Source organism: Setaria italica, chromosome II (genome assembly GCF_000263155.2).
Source record: "Setaria italica strain Yugu1 chromosome II, Setaria_italica_v2.0, whole genome shotgun sequence".
Taxonomy (NCBI): domain Eukaryota; kingdom Viridiplantae; phylum Streptophyta; class Magnoliopsida; order Poales; family Poaceae; genus Setaria; species Setaria italica.
Window position 1 is genome coordinate 46,605,913 of NC_028451.1, and position 16,922 is coordinate 46,622,834.

The following is a 16,922-nucleotide window of genomic DNA, read 5'->3' on the forward strand; positions in this document are numbered from 1 at the left end:
GATAAGAATTTACACTTTGGGCGCCCACTTCTTACATATGAGTCGCTCCATCTCGGATGGTGCTCACCCATCGTCCCATCGACCCATCCCATCTCAAAAAGAAGGCTCGCATCATAACGCCCGCCAAAAATGGCGGGCCTCGGCGGCGGAGGCTGGGGCGGCTACTACGACGATGACGACTGGGACCTCAGCGCGGAGCAGCTGGACCAGATCGAGCGGGACGCCATCCGCCAGCTCGCCGAGCGGAAGGCCTCCTCCTCCGCGGCCTCCACCGCCCCCGTCCCCGCCCCCGCACTCGGGGCCGTCTCGCCGCTCCCCTCCCGCGCCACCGCGCCGGCGGCGGCCGCCTCGTCGCCTCTCGGGGGTAACCACCCCGCTGCCAGGGCCTCTTTGGAGGCCCGCTTCGGCAAGGTTAGGGCTTCTCTGCTCCGTTGCTGTTTTGTGCGGTTACTTGTTGGCGCATTGGGGATTGGCTCGGTGCTCGGATTAGTGGATCCCTGTGGCAAGGCACATCGAGGACTTGTTGTTCGGTCAATCCCCTCTACAAGTGGATTGGAGGGGATTTCGACTTGTAGGAGTTTCTTTGCTCCGAAGATGTTAATCCATTCGGAAAATGGTTCTCTTATCTCTTTTCTTTTAAGCTCTTAGTACTTTGTAGCGACTTTCCCTCAAAAAATAGAGTTAATGAAGCAGTTCGTTACTGTGATACGAGTTTCGAGTTTCGATCAATGCATATGTGGTGGTATACTTGAGAGCTTTCTCATCAAGTCATTCCGTGGAACTGGGTTCTTTTGGCGACTCGATTTTCAGTTTGAAGAAATGGCGATTTTTTCTGTGTTTTCTAAGTCCATAGTTTCGTGCGCAACATTGATGCGACTGGTCTGTAACTAGTTATGTTCAATTTACTGTTGGGATGTTTGTGGTTCAAGTACCACCAGGGTAGGTGATAATAAGCTCAATCTTGATGTAGGATTATTTCCAATTTGTTGTCTTCATCTTGAGGTCCAGTTAAAAATATCTTTTCTTTAACAGTCTTTTTATATGTCCTGCATTTTAGCATGCAAGATTGAAAAGCAAACGTTAATCGATAGCCTTTTCTCTTGTCAAAATAAAATCGACGGTTCTGGCTGGATTATCGATACCTTTGGTGTTGAGAGGATCACTGTTTTAGCAATAGTTAACCTGTTAGACATAGATGTTTTTTACTGCTGCAGCTCTTAGATTCTTTTATATTCCTAGCTTACAATAAACGTGACCCCTATACTTTTCAATTTCACTTTTACTCCTTCAACTTATTTCTCAGGTAGAAGCACTTTCTCCTATGAGAAATGCAGGTAAACATCATTACTCGTGCTTTCAATTTGTCCTATAACTAATTCTTAAGTTTATTTATCCTTTTCTTTTCATTTGCCATTCAAGTGAATAATAGCCAGGGCAGTGCACCTAAGGTATCTGTACATCTTTTCCTCCATTCTAGCGGTGTGATTGCAGCAAAGTTCCCATACCACCAGGTACATTCCCCACAATAGATCTTGAATCGGTTGTCAGTGTCACTGAGGTGCTGTTCGGATCATTAGTTCATGGGCTAAACTTTAGCCCCTAAACTTTAGTCCTGCTGGGCTGTTTGGATCCATGGGCTAAACTTTAGACTTTCATCAAACAACGACTGATTTGCCCCTCATTTAATGACTCCATGCACATGCGAGTGGGGGTATGGGGTGTCCAGCGCCCGCCCCGAGGGACTTTAGCCCAGTTTAGGGCCTCTTTGGGAGCAAAAAACTTTAGCCCAGATTTTAGCTATTTGCTCACTTTAGCCCACCTGTTTGGATCCCCATAGCAAAAAAATGGGCTAAAAGTGCAGGACTAAAGTTTAGCCATGGGATCCAAACAGGGCCTGAATTGTATCAAAATATAATTTGCTTGCTTCTGCTTATTTTTCAGTTACTTGTGGATGCATGTCGCAAGATCCCGAAAGCCAGCTGGAATGCGAAAGAAAGGTTTTCTTTACTTTTCACACACTCCTTTAATTTCCATGTTCATTAGATATTCTCTTAGACATGGAAAAACTTGATGCCTGCTGTTAACTTCACTGTTTATTCTGATCGTTTTTTACTTAATCCAAAACAATAGGATATGGATGTTCCCTCCCTCATCTTTATCAATAGCAGAGGAGGTTCTTGATTCAGTGCATGGATTAGCTGTAGAGGTAACAGTTATCATCTGTAATCCCGAAAGCTATGATGCTGTTTGTTGCAAGAACGTCTTTTTGATTATTTTATTTTATTGCCTTCTTGCTTAGTTGGTTAACTTATATGCTATTCCTACTCAAGTACTCAACTTCTGCATAATTTGCATGGTTAGCCATTAAACATAATCAATTCAATGTAGCACATAAAAAAGTATGAGCATGAAGTTAGGACAAAGCTGTTATGGCCGCAAGTCCATTTTGTGTAGCTCTGTCTGTTTTTTAATTATGTGAGGATGTTTGCAAAGCTTGTATTTTCAGCTTGCAAAAACTCAATAGACACAAGTTTTAAGCTTCATTATGCCATCCTCCATATCATAGGAAGCTTTTCAAGACTCCTTTTTCTCGAACGTGCAGGAGAACTGCGTTTTTTAATACTTCAAACATGACCTATCTTGAAATTTCTGTCATGTGCAGAGTAATTTTGACTTCTGAGCATATATTCATTCTGATCATATAGTGTACTTCCCTAGCAGGTTCGCAAATTGGATCCTCTAGTTCAGCGTGCTTTAGTGGCTGCTTTAGCCTCCAAAGATCTTCGAGGTATCAAAAAGTTTCATATTGTGCTTATAAAATTTACATTCACCCGATGCATAGATACTGTATACTTGTAAATTTTGCACCCACTTGTCACCAAGGTGTTGTCAGATATAAACTTTCTTTCTTTCTTTAGTATCCGCTTGAAATATATAATGAAAATATGAAAATCCAAATATTTCATTGTGCAATGCAGAATGCGAATCAAAATGATCTGTTATTAATATTTTCTTTTGAATTTTGGACATGACATTTTGCATGCTGCTAACCTCATTTTTCTTGGAGAAGGTTTCTATGACAGGATTCCCCCTGAAGTTGAGTCAAAGCTTATGCCATTTCAGCGTGAAGGCATCAGGTGTGGTAATTCAACATTCTGAAACTCTATTTTATGCATAATGGTGAAAAAATCAATTCCAATATTGGCATGTTTTGCATTATATTGAGCTTAGTAACCCTAAAATCATTTTATAGGAAAAGTTAAATCACCGGTGGATGGTGGTCAAATATTCCTCCAAAATATTTTTTCTGTTCAATTTACATCAAGTGCATTACATACTTAAACAATGAGAAGAAGAAATAGGCACCCAAATTCGAGCTAGAGGGGACTCGAACCTGGGTGGTTAGAGTGCATGACCACACCTCCCTCTCTAACCAGTTGAGCTAGGCTCACTTCCTATGACTTGCTGACTCATAAAGTCATACTGTAAACAAAATGAACAGTATGTTACTCATGCTTTTTTTGTTTGGTATCCAACTATTCACCATATCAGATGCCAAATCTTGAGCTTGGTAGTATGGTAACCATAAGCCAGGAGCCTAACTATGAACTTTGGATCATTGCATAAGGTTAATAGATCATAATTAACCGTATGCTTCACATAATTGCAGGTTTGTTTTACAGCACGGTGGCAGAGCCCTGATTGCAGATGAAATGGGTCTTGGAAAGACATTACAGGTAAAGCATCGTCTCTGAATCATGATCATCATTATTTTCCATATTTTCTGCGTTCATGACCTCCCTGGCCTGCACTTGATTCCAATTCTTACACTGCAGATGGACCCATCAATCAATAATTAAAAGTTTGATAGTTTTACCTTTAGCATTTCATGCTGAATGGATTCACATGATGGTATTGATTTGTGCTATCGACTTATGAATCATGATTTTTGAGACTGATCATCGATGGCATTTAGTTTGATGGAAGTAAAGCACGTTAGTTCTTTTAGGCACTAATTTTTTTTCCTAATTTCCTATGCAGGCAATTGCTGTTGCTTCTTGCCTTCATGATGCCTGGCCAGTTCTTGTAATCGCTCCATCTTCCTTGCGATTGCAGTGGGCATCTGTAAGCTCCTCTTATTTTTTGCACCTGGCGATTTTTCATTTAGCAATAGTTTCTTTATGGAAAAGGAAGATCTAAACTTGATAATTTATTGTTTTGATAGATGATTCAGAGTTGGCTTAACATCCCCATGGAAGATATCTTGGTACATCCTAAACTTTTTCATTCACTAGTTCTCCATTAGAAAGTTTTATTCTGCTAGTGATCTTGTTTAATTAAAAGCACGTTCGTGAATTCTTCTCCAGAAGCAAATTATCCCTATATTTGTTAATATCATGATGATCATATTGTGAAATACAACATAATGAAGAAAGAAAGAAACCATTGAAATTTTTTGTAATTCCTGGCTAACCTGGATAAAGTTCTTTTTGGATTGTAAGCTGACATATCACTATTATCTTATGTATACAGGAAACTTGATATGGAAGTAAACCACATAGTTTGACAAGTCCTAAACATATAATATGCAAATTTATTTCGTTCCTTATGCTGAGGATATGGATTATTGTCTTTTCAGGTGGTATTGCCACAAACTGGAGGATCACATAAGGCTGGATTCAGATTGGTTTACTCAAACACTAAAGGAGATTTTCGCTTGGATGGGGTTTTCAATGTGATATCTTACGATGTAGTTCCCAAAATACAAAGCACACTTCTGGATTTGGATTTCAAGGTAGATTATTTTGTCGTATATTTCATTTCATTTGAGAACTATCTTTGGAAAGGTACGCATAAAAATCAGCAATACATGTGCCCGATCCATGACCTAGGCTACTGGCCCCCCTTATACTATTATTGTTACTACTACTATAGTACTATTAGTACTACCTCTCTTTTATTCTCTTATCTATGGCTTTTTGTCAGGGTTTCACCTCTATCCTACCCAAACTTGCTTGGGACTTAAAAATTTTTTCATTTCATTTGACATCTATCTACTCAATACAAACACTTTTCTTATTGAATATATCCAGAGGATTGATTTTACACCTAAATGATTTTACACTTTTCTTAAATTTGTGGTAGTATAGGACCATCAAACTCATTTGATAAATATGAGTATTCATGTAGATTAGAGATTGCTTGGCTGTGGAAGGAGGTTTCTTTTGTTTTGTCTCAGCACTGGATGGAGTGATATTTTTGTACGTGTGTCTGAAGTATTTTTACTATATTATAAGAGTTCTGTTGCTGTCTTTGCAGGATGGATTAGTATAGCTACTTATTTAAATTATGAATACTTAGGAAGTTAGGGGATCGATTTATCACTTGATTGCACCGGAACAAATAAGGTTTCAAACTAAACCTTCCAAAAAAGGATCAAATACTTTTCATAGAAAATATCTGACCATTTAGAGATACAATAATGCAGACACCTTCCATTTTGCATGCATGTACAGCTAGAACTAGTGACGCTATTGTTTTCTGATTCTATTTAATTGAAATACAAATAGTTATATGTTTAATCTATCTATAACCTCTTAAATGGTTTTCATCCAGATTGTTATAGCTGATGAATCACATTTTCTGAAGAATGGCCAAGCGAAGAGAACGATTGCTTCACTTCCTGTTCTGCAGGTTTGGTATTTCTTATGAGAAAATGCTTTTTCTTTGGGAGCATGAATATGATGTCCTAATTTGGACAAGATGCTTACATCACAGCCAATTACAATTTCGTGATCCTCAGATCATTAGAGGTAAACATCATACTGAAGACGGTCAAATGGGGATGACTGGATGGATCAGGATGAATGATAACCAGACGGGTGGTTTAGAATTTAGGTCAAGAAAAGATCAACTCATTTTTGCTTTAGCAGCCAACCACCCCTCATTTATAGGTGTGGTTGCCTCCTAACAAAATCTCTATACCAAATTTTGTCTTTATCTCTTATCCCTTACAAACACTTCTCTCTAGCAGACAATCTGTTAGCTACACGATAGACAACTAACCTGGGACCAATACTACAGCACTGTGCAATATGATTCACATGAACAATACAACTTTGCTCATAACACAGACTTCACTTGAGTGGCCTTGTGTACTTGCCTAGTTCTTTCATAGTTTCTTCTGGCAAATAGTTCCAAACTTTCACAAAGTCCTGCATGGTGCTAGTCTGATCGTGATGAATTGTTTATATAGTTTTATCAGGTCTGGAGGCCGCATTGTTTTTTAAATACATTATTCTTGCTTTAGGAAACATTGTCTTACCTGATTAGGTGACCAGTAGGGGTTTCTACCCAATTAATATACGGATTTGCAGAACTAATTGTGACTTACAATCACAGAAAGCTCAATATGTCATTTTGCTTAGCGGAACTCCTGCTTTGTCTCGCCCGATTGAGCTGTTTACTCAGGTAAACGTTGTTTCCAGATTTAGCTGCACATGTTTAATAATGCTTAAAAGTAGAGTGACAACTAATTTTTCTGCATATCCAGCTCCAGGCACTGTATCCTACTGTGTACAAGAATGTTAGCGAGTATGGCAATAGATATTGCAAGGGTGTAAGTACTAGATTTATCAAATTACTTCATTTTCTGTTGCCAACTGTGACTGATAAGTACATGATTTTTCAGGGCTTTTTCGGGGTGTATCAAGGTGCTAGCAACCATGAGGAGCTGCATAATCTGATGAAAGCAACTGTCATGATCCGTAGGTTGAAAAAAGATGTCCTTTCACAGTTGCCTGTTAAACGTAGACAACAGGTAATCTCATGGGGGATTTGCATCATCATAAGAAATGTTGATTAACTTCATTTTGTAAATTAGAAATATTCCTTTTTGCTCAACTCCAAGAGTTCCATTTAAACTGACAGTTACTCAGGTCCATTGATCACTATCACAAACCTTTTAAACAGTGCCTCATTGCCCAATTGTTTCTGTGCCTTTTTATGTTGGCTATGCTTCTTGTTTCTTTGCAATGGTTAAAACTATAGCATTGAGAAAATCTGTTGAATTTTGTTTTGATGATCTTACACACTGAGTCAGTAAGATAATCTTTTGGGGCATAGCTTTTATGTGATCTTAGTTCTTATTGTACTGGTATTTTTCTTGAATATACACTACACTTAATGATTTCATTTCTCGTCAATCTTTCAGATCTTTCTAGATTTAAGTGAGAAAGATGTGAAATATGTCCGTGCTCTGTTTCATGAGGTATTATCTGTTTCTATCCTTTCCCTGCAAATGATATATTGTAGCATATGAGAGCACAGAACTAGTTTGTGGTAGCGCAACCCATCTGGATTTCATATAGTGACATTGTTTGAGCGACATGCTCCCATACATGATTATTTTTCATTACTGAAGAGCTTTCAGATGGTGTACTGGTTTAATCAGTACCGAGTCATATAATTTATATTTACTGAAATTGCACAATTGTCAAAAGTAAGAATATTTTATTCTTCTCATATTATTCTAGAAAAGTAAAATGCTCGTTGGACTTTTTTTCTTTGCATGTTTCTATCATTTAGGTGTTTTTGAAACGCTTCATCTTCATTTTTTTAACATGGAAACAGAGGGAAAGTATGCTCCCCTTGGTTTTTATTTCGTTTCTACATCAGTGCAATCATTTAAATTACCTTTTTTATTTGAAATTATTCTAAAGGAAAGTGTGATTTTGCTAGTTGGAGACTCTGAAGATCAAAATCGAGTCCGCTGACTCCAAGGAGATGATTGACTCTCTCAAATTTACTCAAAAGAACCTTATCACTAAGGTAATCTGGAAGTGCACCCCTTTATGCTCTTATAAAGTTCATGGGCGTTATTTCCTTAGCAAGTATCCTACTTTTTTATTTACTATAAACCAGAACCATGTAACTCCGCCAAAGCTGAAATATTATTCTTGTCTTGGCATGCGTTACTTTTAGTTAAAATTACAGTTTCTGCATTTTTTTAGGTTCTGTTGGCTTCTGGCATGTGAATTAGCCAATTTGGTAATACTGCAATTTTAATTCTGAAATCTTTGGATAGGTCATTCGTTGAAACACTCACATAAAGTTCATCATCTTTCTTTTTCGTTCTTCTAAGTGGTAAAGCTAGCATTGAAATCAGGAGCATATTCTTTTCCATATTATACAATTGTATTCATCTTTGTTATTTGCACTTGGCATCAAGATTGATTCATGTTATACATTTTTCCCCTTTCATTTAGCTCACTGTGATGAGTCTGTATCTGAACTAGTCTGGATGCATGATTCTGTTTCATCCTTTTTCAGCTCTACACTGATTCAGCCACAGCCAAAATTCCAGCTGTGTTGGATTTCCTGGGCACTGTAATTGAGGTGATTACATGATATTATGATTCTGTAAATTTATTAAATTGTCCTTTTGTTCTACCTTCATGCTACCATATATTGAGAAAACTGCCACAAACTTGCTAACTACTGCCAGTTTCATGATTCCAAATGATGATTGTATCTTCTTCCTGAAGCTGATAATCCTGTTGATTTTTTTACCAACTAACTAGCTATGCATGGTACTCATAATTTCCCTGTGTTCCATTTCCTTTCATGGGGACCATATTTTAACAGTGTACGATTTGAAAAAAGGAGGCAATATCCCTCCTTTTCATTTTTTTACTGAAACAAACTTGATGCAACTCTAGTTAGAGCTGATCTTTGTTTCGTTTGTTGGCCCATTATTCTCATTTGAATTATGGAACAAAACTTACAAGTAACGGCTATTGCCTTACCTTCTACATCCAGGCAGATTGCAAGTTCTTAATATTTGCTCATCATCAAAACATGGTTGAGGCCATCGAACAATATCTCTTGGTAAGAATCTAATAATGTATTTGATGTTACTTGTTTATGATGCATCTGGACCAACTATTTATCACCATATTTCAGAAAAAGAAAGTGAAGTGTATCAAAATTGATGGCCAGACGCCTGTAACTACAAGACAAACCTTAGTCACAGATTTCCAAAATAAGGATGACATCAGGGCAGCTGTGGTACGTTTTTACCCATCTTCTGTGCTTAATATTCAATTTTAGTTTTTTTCTCAAATCCCGCTTAATGAACATTAAGTTTCTGGCAGAGTTGTTGAGAATCTTTTTTCTCTATAAATTAGAAAACAAGAAACTGTATATTGAAGGTGATAACTGGTGGCTGATATTTCAAGCTCCAGCAATTAGTCACTGTATATTCTCTATTTTTTTTTTGAAATTTGCTGCCGTTCCTGCTCAATAATCTAGCTGTGGCATTGTTGGCTGGAATTGTCAGCAATTGTATACTTTTAGTTTCTTTTAGGATAACTTCTACCTTGGCAATAGTAAATTTGGGTCCTTAGATAACAAGTTGTTTCTATGAAGGTTTCAAAACATTTTTAGTTAACTGCCACGAAATACGTGGTATTATGCAATGTTAAAAACTATGCGGATAATTTTCTTTTAATCAAATTTCCTGTAGTGTGTTCTTGGTTAAAATCTAATGAGAGCCTAGAACTGTAGTTATCCATCAGAGCTGGAGGCTACGGGTTAACTTTGACAGCAGCAAGTACAGTAATCTTTGCTGAGTTATCATGGACTCCTGGCGACATTATTCAAGCTGAAGATCGTGCCCACCGGATCGGTCAAGTGAGTATCACACTCGTGATTTTGTAGCCAGCAGAGCCCTTTATTTTTTTGCTGTGAATTTTATGATTTGTTGATTTGATGGGACTGCATCAATGTTTTCTGTGATAATTTATCAGTAAGCATTTTTAAACATTTATGGACCTTCAGTTGATAATTCGAAGTTCCACTCTTATTTTCTTAACAATTCCAGGTTTCATCAGTCAACATTTATTACCTTCTCTCAAATGACACTATAGATGATCTTATGTGGTACGTCCTGAAACTTTGTTTTCCCTATGTACATGTAGTGATTTAGGTCATGTACTCAGTAGGTTTTTTGTTCTGGCTTTGCTTCCCAGGGACGCTGTTCAAGGCAAACTTGAAAATCTGGGACAGGTTCTCTCCCTCCCTCCCTCCCCCTCATAACACTAAGTTTTTTATGACAATGATCGACACCATGAGTTCGACTGAGAAAGCAATCCTTTTGTTATGTTCTTCAGATGCTGGATGGGCAGGAGAATACGCTGGATGTTTCCCAGATCGACTCCAGGCCAAGCCCCTCAAAGCAGCAGAAGACGCTTGACGGCTTCCTCAAGCGGTGCAGCACCTCCACGGAGGGTCAGCCCAGCACGAAGCACCCTCGGTTCTGAGGGACCATCGCGGATCAATGTGTCGCTGTGAACGCGTAGGAATGGCTGTGCTGTAGGTTCTGTTTGGATTACGGCTGATGGTAGCCGTGGTTGCACCGGCAGGGTCGGTTGCAGTGTTGTTGTATTTTGGCTCTTGGTTGGTTGTAAATGCCATGTGGAGTTCTTACAAATAACTCGGGTTTGTAAAGTAGATCATCAATGATCCACATGTTTGTTATGCTGATTGCAACGTGCCACCCGTTGCTTCTATTCTATTCGCATCTGCTTGTGCTCTTCAAGCCCTGGCGATTTGATGGACCAGATTATTTCTTTGACTATCATAGACTCGTACTAGAAAGACTTTTGAACTGAAAGGTAGCACTAGCTCTATCATGAACAATTTAGCACCTGATTTGAGTGAAGTTGTGCAGGTTGGAGTTGTATTTTTTTGATATGTATTTATAATTTTTTAAAATGGGAAGATTTGTATAAAGTTATAGAGGAGATTTTTTTGACTGAAAGTTAGAGAGGAGATGCTAGTGCCATAGATAGGCCGTACCAGAATCACCCTTTTCTGTCAAAATGCGAGCGCTTGGCGGGCCTGTATTATACTGAAGAAAGGCCTACTTGTATCCCGGGCCCGGCCCACGCAATGAAAACCTAAGCAGCTCGAGTGCTTGTCGTTTTCCTAGCAATGGGCAGCTCACCTCGAGGCCGCCTCGACGCTGCGACGGCCGACGGCCTCGGGAGATTTCTCCAGGAAGAGTGTTAATGGGCCTGAAGTTTAATGGAGGAAGGGCCTCCCAAATCCTGGCCCACTAAATGAAAACCTAGGCCACGGAGCTCATCTCAACGCCGCCTTCCTACGCTTGCCAATTTCCGCCGACCGAATACAGCCGGCGGTGACCTCGACGCTGACACCTGTGACGGCTTGAGGGGACTTCACCCGGCGACCTACCGACGGCTGACCTCAATCCGGCGCCCGGCGGCTTCTACTCAGGTAAACCGCTGAGGATTTGAGGCTCGCGGTTCGAGTTTCGCGGCCTTAGCTTGTGACCCTGCGCCGCCAACGGTTCCTGATTTAGTCACTGCGCTTCGATCTTGCAAGTCTCAATTTCTCAATGTTCAGTTTCGTAAGCGTCCCTGTTCTGTCCTTTGCAGTAGCGTTCCGCTCTCCTGGGTATTGGGCTATTGGCAGTCTCTGTTTGGTGCCGATGAGCAAGAAGAGGAAGTCTCTGAAGCCAACCAAGTCGTTGAGAGATGCTGAAGAAGTGTAAGCGCTTTGCCCCATTGCCATATTATTATTTTCCTGGTTAATGATTTCTGATGCTCTCTTTCGATTCCTCACGCTGCTATTTCACTGGTGTACTTTCGTTATGCAGACTAACTCCAGATTACATTGTAGGAGACGCTCTTGACGACCTATTGTCGAAACTTGTCAGGTAACAGCAGCTATCACTCCCCCCCTCCCCCCCTCCGCCCACTGAGATTCAGAAAGGCCTAAAATATTTTCTTCTTCAGGAGTGTAGAGGTTGCAAAGGCTTCAAGGGGAGGTTTACCAGAAAAGATATGGATGAAGGTATGTTATCCTTACCTGGCTTCACCAACATTTTGCCATCTGTTCTCCTGAGCAAGCTCAGTACATTATGTTTTTTTTTCTCTTGCAATTATGATGTTTTGCCATTGCAGAAACAATTTGCTATCGGGGTCAATGATGTGACAAGGGTTCTCGAGAGAATGCCTCCCGCTGCTGCCCCTGATTCTGCTCACAGTTCTAGTGAAGCACAAACTGTCTCAGGTCGGCGTAGAGCTCCTTTGGTGCCACTGCAGGTTAGTTTTCTTTGCATCTATAAGCAATCTACCTATGAATTTGGACTACTGGAGTTTCTTACGCATATATGTTAGGTGGAATGAGATGTGATCGTAATTGCAGCATATTTGGTCTAATCCATTATGCGTTTTAGTGAAGACGAAGACATCAGTGTGTTACTGCTTCCCTAGGAAAAAAATTCCTGAACTTTGGTCACTTGAACATATTTTTGTTGCATACTGTGATGTTATGCCTAATAATACATTATTGCACCAAATATATACCATCTTCTGCAAAGTGCAAACATATTCATTTGTATTGTTTTACTTCTACATCATTAGCTTATTCTGTTTCAGCTCTGTGGGCAACAATTAAATGAGTCAATTAGGGATATGTGGTGATCATGTTCAGTCAAGAGCAAAGAAGGGCAATTTCAAGTGTTGAATACATCTATGACCACAATTTGATGAGGAATTCTGAAACTGACAAATATGCCTGATCTCATAATGCAACATTGCAGGCTGTCCTTGTAGCTGCCGATTGCAATCCCAAGTGGTTAACAAAACATATACCAACCCTGGCATCTACAAGGCAGGTTCCAGTATTGTGCCTCAAGGACAACAAAGGAGGCTCGGTGAGGTTAGGTCATGTGGTGAATCTCAGAACAGCACTCGCCATTGGAGTAAAGGTCAGCTTATTTCCTTTTCTCGTTGATTCCGATACGCTATATTGTCTAGCAAGTATTCATGAGACCTGGGTTCAACTGTATATTAGGCCGGAGACAGCATAATCAACAAGACTATTGACGAGTTCCTGGAGTGTAATAAGCAATGAACTGTAAATTCTCTTAGAGCAGCAAAATGATGGACAGAAAAGTTTGAACTCCTGGGCGTGCAAGAGTTCCAGGACATCTCAGAGATGGGTTAACATGGACATGGAGTGAAGAGGTTTTAGAAGGGGATAAAGGATTCTACCAGATCGTGGCAATATCAATCTTCTCACACCGATACTCGGAAACCTTCTCTGCCAATACTCATGGGAATAGACCAGGTTAGTTTGTTAGGTTCGTGCAACTCTGATTGAATGGAGCGCAAAGGTATTTGGGTATTGCCCATTGTAATCTTAGATATTCGCCTATGTTCTTCTCTGCTTGTCAACAATCATCGATGTACAAAAAATGTTGTTACCATTGCAAGTTTAATGTGCCAAGTTCTTGAGACGCTACAACACGCTCATTTTGATAATATAATAGTGTAGTTTGGTGCCTTGGTGGCATTCTTCTACAGCCGGGAACATTTGTTTATTTGGCACATGATTTAATTAGCAAACCTAAAGTTGAACTACCCATGAAGTACTCAAGCAATCTGTTCGATAGTACTTCATCTGTTCAAGAATAGTACATGCCGCTTTGAACAAGATATGGTCTTGAATACGCAAGTTTGACCATTCATTTCCACAGTACGAAGCATAGAAATACTGGCCTTTTGTTATCAGGCGGCCTAATTGTTTTGAAAACTATATCTCGCAACAAATAGTTTTGTATATACTAATGATAGATTTGTAAGATTCTAAATTTGTGTATCATATTTCTTTCGAGCATTGTATAGCAAGTACAACCCATTTTACTATAACCCGAGTGCAACTCAGGATCTAATGGTTGAAATCAGCTGGGATAAATGGAGCTAATACATGCATGGTTGTACTCAAAAGCATTTCATGTTTCTAGATGCTAGGAGTATCTATGTGAGTGAGATTTTATACTTTTATTGGAAAATATAAAAGGTGTCACATGGGCACACAAAACCCATGTGTATGCATACCCAGACGTGTGTACACACACAATACATAGTTCTACTACCGTGATATGCCAATGAAAATGCGTACAAATATGAAGTAATAACCATCCCAACAAGGCATGGTAACATTGTCTTGTAAAAGAAAAACAAAACAAAACAAACAAGGCAGGGTAACAATAGCACAGCACGTCATGCATTTCGATCTTCATTTTACCAACGGATGCATGCATAAAGTATGGTCTTAGACGTAGCACTCGTAGAGCTTGATGTCCATCTGCAGCCTGAAGTAGTACAGGCCCTGGAAGGTGTCGGTGCGCAGCGTGGCGACGCCGCGCGCCATGAAGAAGTCGCCGGTGCCGCCGACGACGGAGATGTCCCTCGTCTTCTCCGCCATGAGGTCGGCGCCCATGAGGTTGAGCGTGCCCCTGTGCGCCGTGGAGTTGAACACGAGGGAGAAGGCGAACCACGCGCTGAGCGCCTCCTTCCTGTCGTAGAAGTAGAACCCCTCCGCGCGCGCCACCGGCGCCGACGCCAGCGCCGGCGCAGCCGTCACCACGTCGTTGAACACTACGATCTCGCCGAAGTAGGTGTCGTTGATGGACACCGACCTGCTCAGCAGCGTCGGCTGCGTCGCCGCCGCCGCCGTCGCGTTCGCCGTGTTGGTGCCGTCGTAGAGGATGTCGTGGTAGTAGACCGTCATGTTCAGGCACGGCTCGCCGTCGTGGCTGGACACGAGCCGCCGCCGGCCATGGGCGACGCCGGTCATCAGTCCAAGCAGCAGCAAGATGGCAGGGATCACAGTGATGAGCTTGCAAGTTGGCATAAGGCCTTGCATTATTGTCAGTGTCAGACTCTGAGTGAAAGTGAATAGACTGAGTGTCAGACTGTCGTCGGTGCAAGACTAGCTAGAAGACACTATCAGTGAGAACCTATAGCCAGCTCTCTTGTTCTTATTTGCGTTGGTGAGTTGAGTGGTGCATTGCGTATTTATAGAGCCAAATGGTGTGGGAATATGCAGTAGATCCGAGTGTTGATGTGGAGCTGGTTTAATTTGATCCCGATCGATCGATCTAGTGAAACGGGCGGATGCGATGAGAAGCACACGCACATGGTTGTAACTTGAAAGTTTTGGAGCAGCATATGTCTTGGTAAGATTTCAGTGTCACGCATGACTCCTCTTTTCCCTATTTACTATAGCTGGTGTATGGTCGTATATACCAGCTATCCAATGGCAGTTACATTATTTTAAGTGCTCGACTGAAACATGAAAATGACCATTCGAATTTCTTCTTTGCCTTTTTCGTTGTCAATAAGTAGGTGAGCACAGGCACAACATTTTATTGGGATAGATGGGTGCGTGATTTTGGTTTCCCAAACTAGCAGGATGGCCATTTTTTTTTATATCAGCACATTAACCATTTCTAATGGACACTTAAGTTTTTGTGTAAGTTCATGATAGCGCAAAAAAAAAAGCGCATCATAAAAAAATGAAATTAAAACACTCTTTTCTTGGACCTGGATATTCTTATTTTTGTTAGAAAAAAGCAAACGGCCGCTACATTTATTGTATACACGACATATACATAGTTTGCCAAATGAGCGACTAGGTCAGCAGTTGAAAAATTTACCATAGTCTAGTAAGTTGCCTACCACTGTATAAATAGCCATACGGGTGAGGCACACATAATTAAGACGCGCCAAACCTATATTCGTCTGATCCTTGGTGTGCAGAGTATAATAACCCCCTCAAGTACTAAGTACTCCCTCCATTCCAAATTATTATTTATTTTGCATATGGAAAGCTATGTACTTAGAAAAGTAAAAAGGTAAAATGAATAGTAATTTTTAGGATGGATGGAGGAAGTACTTGACCATTTTATCACAACACAGCTTATTCTCATGTCATGGGGCATTATGATTTTGTTGCAACCTCATGCGCGTGCCCATATGATTGATAACTATACTTGGATCCATTACTTTTACTTGTTGAAATGACCACGCGATGATGAACACATGCATGGAATACATGTAAACTTGCTCGATTGGTCGCCAGGGACAAGAGAAGCATCAGATGAGCTGAGTCACTCCGATGTATAGTATTCCACCGGGTTTGGTGTGCGATCAGCTCAACCAATGATGCAGAACTGATAGTGATCGAGCTGCAGCAGCAATACAACTAATGAACAATCAACCAATTAACCGAGCACGTAAACAGATATTTTGAACTGCAACATGACGTGCTTTTAGAGAATGTAAAACCTGTCGGTAATCTGTACATACCTGCGTGTCTTTAGCAAGGGCCAGTTTGGTAGAGCTCTAGCTCCGTGTTCTCCTACGGCTCCAGCTAAAGTCCTACCAAACAGTTTAATCAAAAACGGCTCCATCCCTAGAGCACTAGACGAGCCGGAGCCATTTTATATGGAGAAGCCGGAGAAAAAAAAAAGTAGTTCATGCGGCTTCTTCTCATCTTAGGAGGAGCCGGAGCCCTACCAAACTGACCCTAAATCGTACGTGGAAAGATGTGAACGTTCATGCAGTAGTTTTTTTTCCCCCAATTTTCCTTGTATAGACCTTTTTAAGCCATCTGTTCTGAAACCAGCCGTCCAGATATATCATGACACTTGCTCTCTTATGCTCACAATAAACAAAGAGGTGGTGCAGTGAACGTGCCTCGGCTGCTGTTCCGTGCAACTACCTCTCCAACAGTTTGTATATGTAGGTGCAGCAGGACGAGACGAGTGAGGAGGAAGCAAAGCGATGGTGCACGTGCACGCTAATGCCTCCTCCAGAGGTGAGCCGGCTGCTGGCTCTTAAAAGCGTATGGGGGCGCTTCCACGTATCTGTACACTGTTATCTGTACACTGCACCGCGGTTTGGTGAAAGAGTGGTTCCCGTTTAGGGCACCCGCACCGCATTGTGCATTTGTGTGCCATGGTTCAGTGCTTCAAATGCCAAATCAGGAACCATGCTTCGTTTTTATCATTAGTTTTAGCTGCAACGTGCAAGCTTTCTTCT

The 16,922-nt window shown here is 40.8% G+C and overlaps 3 protein-coding genes across 5 annotated transcripts; 2 read left to right on the forward strand and 1 right to left on the reverse strand.

The window, feature by feature from the left end:
* The first annotated feature begins 64 nt into the window (after nt 1-64).
* Nucleotides 65-10,622, forward strand: LOC101786528 (DNA annealing helicase and endonuclease ZRANB3). Of its 2 annotated transcripts, none has more exons than XR_002676499.1 (24): nt 65-411; nt 1,304-1,334; nt 1,420-1,511; nt 1,942-1,997; nt 2,131-2,206; nt 2,722-2,788; nt 3,071-3,137; nt 3,671-3,737; nt 4,042-4,125; nt 4,226-4,267; nt 4,640-4,795; nt 5,617-5,694; nt 6,403-6,471; nt 6,554-6,619; nt 6,692-6,820; nt 7,214-7,270; nt 7,741-7,830; nt 8,332-8,397; nt 8,821-8,889; nt 8,965-9,069; nt 9,560-9,693; nt 9,884-9,942; nt 10,032-10,068; nt 10,173-10,622. XR_002676499.1 is itself a non-coding variant. In XM_004958392.4 (24 exons), exons 1-24 carry the CDS (start codon nt 130-132, stop codon nt 10,320-10,322), a joined length of 2,121 nt encoding a protein of 706 aa, XP_004958449.1. In that variant the 5' UTR covers nt 67-129; the 3' UTR covers nt 10,323-10,622. The 2 variants fall into 2 exon arrangements, 1 of the variants encoding a protein (XP_004958449.1); XM_004958392.4 differs by having other exon boundaries at nt 67-411; nt 9,568-9,693.
* A 523-nt stretch (nt 10,623-11,145) lies between these two features.
* Nucleotides 11,146-13,335, forward strand: LOC101752648. Of its 2 annotated transcripts, none has more exons than XM_004958394.3 (7): nt 11,146-11,301; nt 11,463-11,574; nt 11,684-11,743; nt 11,823-11,880; nt 11,991-12,131; nt 12,632-12,799; nt 12,886-13,335. In XM_004958394.3, exons 2-7 carry the CDS (start codon nt 11,516-11,518, stop codon nt 12,943-12,945), a joined length of 546 nt encoding a protein of 181 aa, XP_004958451.1. In that variant the 5' UTR covers nt 11,146-11,301; nt 11,463-11,515; the 3' UTR covers nt 12,946-13,335. The 2 variants fall into 2 exon arrangements, with proteins under 2 accessions (XP_004958451.1, XP_004958452.1); XM_004958395.3 differs by having other exon boundaries at nt 11,155-11,301; nt 11,466-11,574.
* Nucleotides 13,336-13,845: 510 nt separating this feature from the next.
* Nucleotides 13,846-14,851, reverse strand: LOC101753337 (dirigent protein 5). The gene has a single exon (XM_004958396.4). It carries the CDS (start codon nt 14,740-14,742, stop codon nt 14,149-14,151), a length of 594 nt encoding a protein of 197 aa, XP_004958453.1. The 5' UTR covers nt 14,743-14,851; the 3' UTR covers nt 13,846-14,148.
* Nucleotides 14,852-16,922: the final 2,071 nt, after the last annotated feature.

Bases quoted from the DNA above. Each gene is read 5' to 3' on its own strand.
- LOC101786528 (XM_004958392.4), top strand. From the start codon at position 130: ATGGCGGGCCTCGGCGGCGGAGGCTGGGGCGGCTACTACGACGATGAC. The intron at 2,789-3,070 runs GTATCAAAAAGT...TTCTTGGAGAAG, and splicing joins AGCCTCCAAAGATCTTCGAG to GTTTCTATGACAGGATTCCC. The intron at 8,398-8,820 runs GTGATTACATGA...TTCTACATCCAG, and splicing joins TCCTGGGCACTGTAATTGAG to GCAGATTGCAAGTTCTTAAT.
- LOC101752648 (XM_004958394.3), top strand. From the start codon at position 11,516: ATGAGCAAGAAGAGGAAGTCTCTGAAGCCAACCAAGTCGTTGAGAGAT. The intron at 11,881-11,990 runs GTATGTTATCCT...TTGCCATTGCAG, and splicing joins CAGAAAAGATATGGATGAAG to AAACAATTTGCTATCGGGGT. The intron at 12,132-12,631 runs GTTAGTTTTCTT...GCAACATTGCAG, and splicing joins CTCCTTTGGTGCCACTGCAG to GCTGTCCTTGTAGCTGCCGA.
- LOC101753337 (XM_004958396.4), bottom strand. From the start codon at position 14,742: ATGCAAGGCCTTATGCCAACTTGCAAGCTCATCACTGTGATCCCTGCC.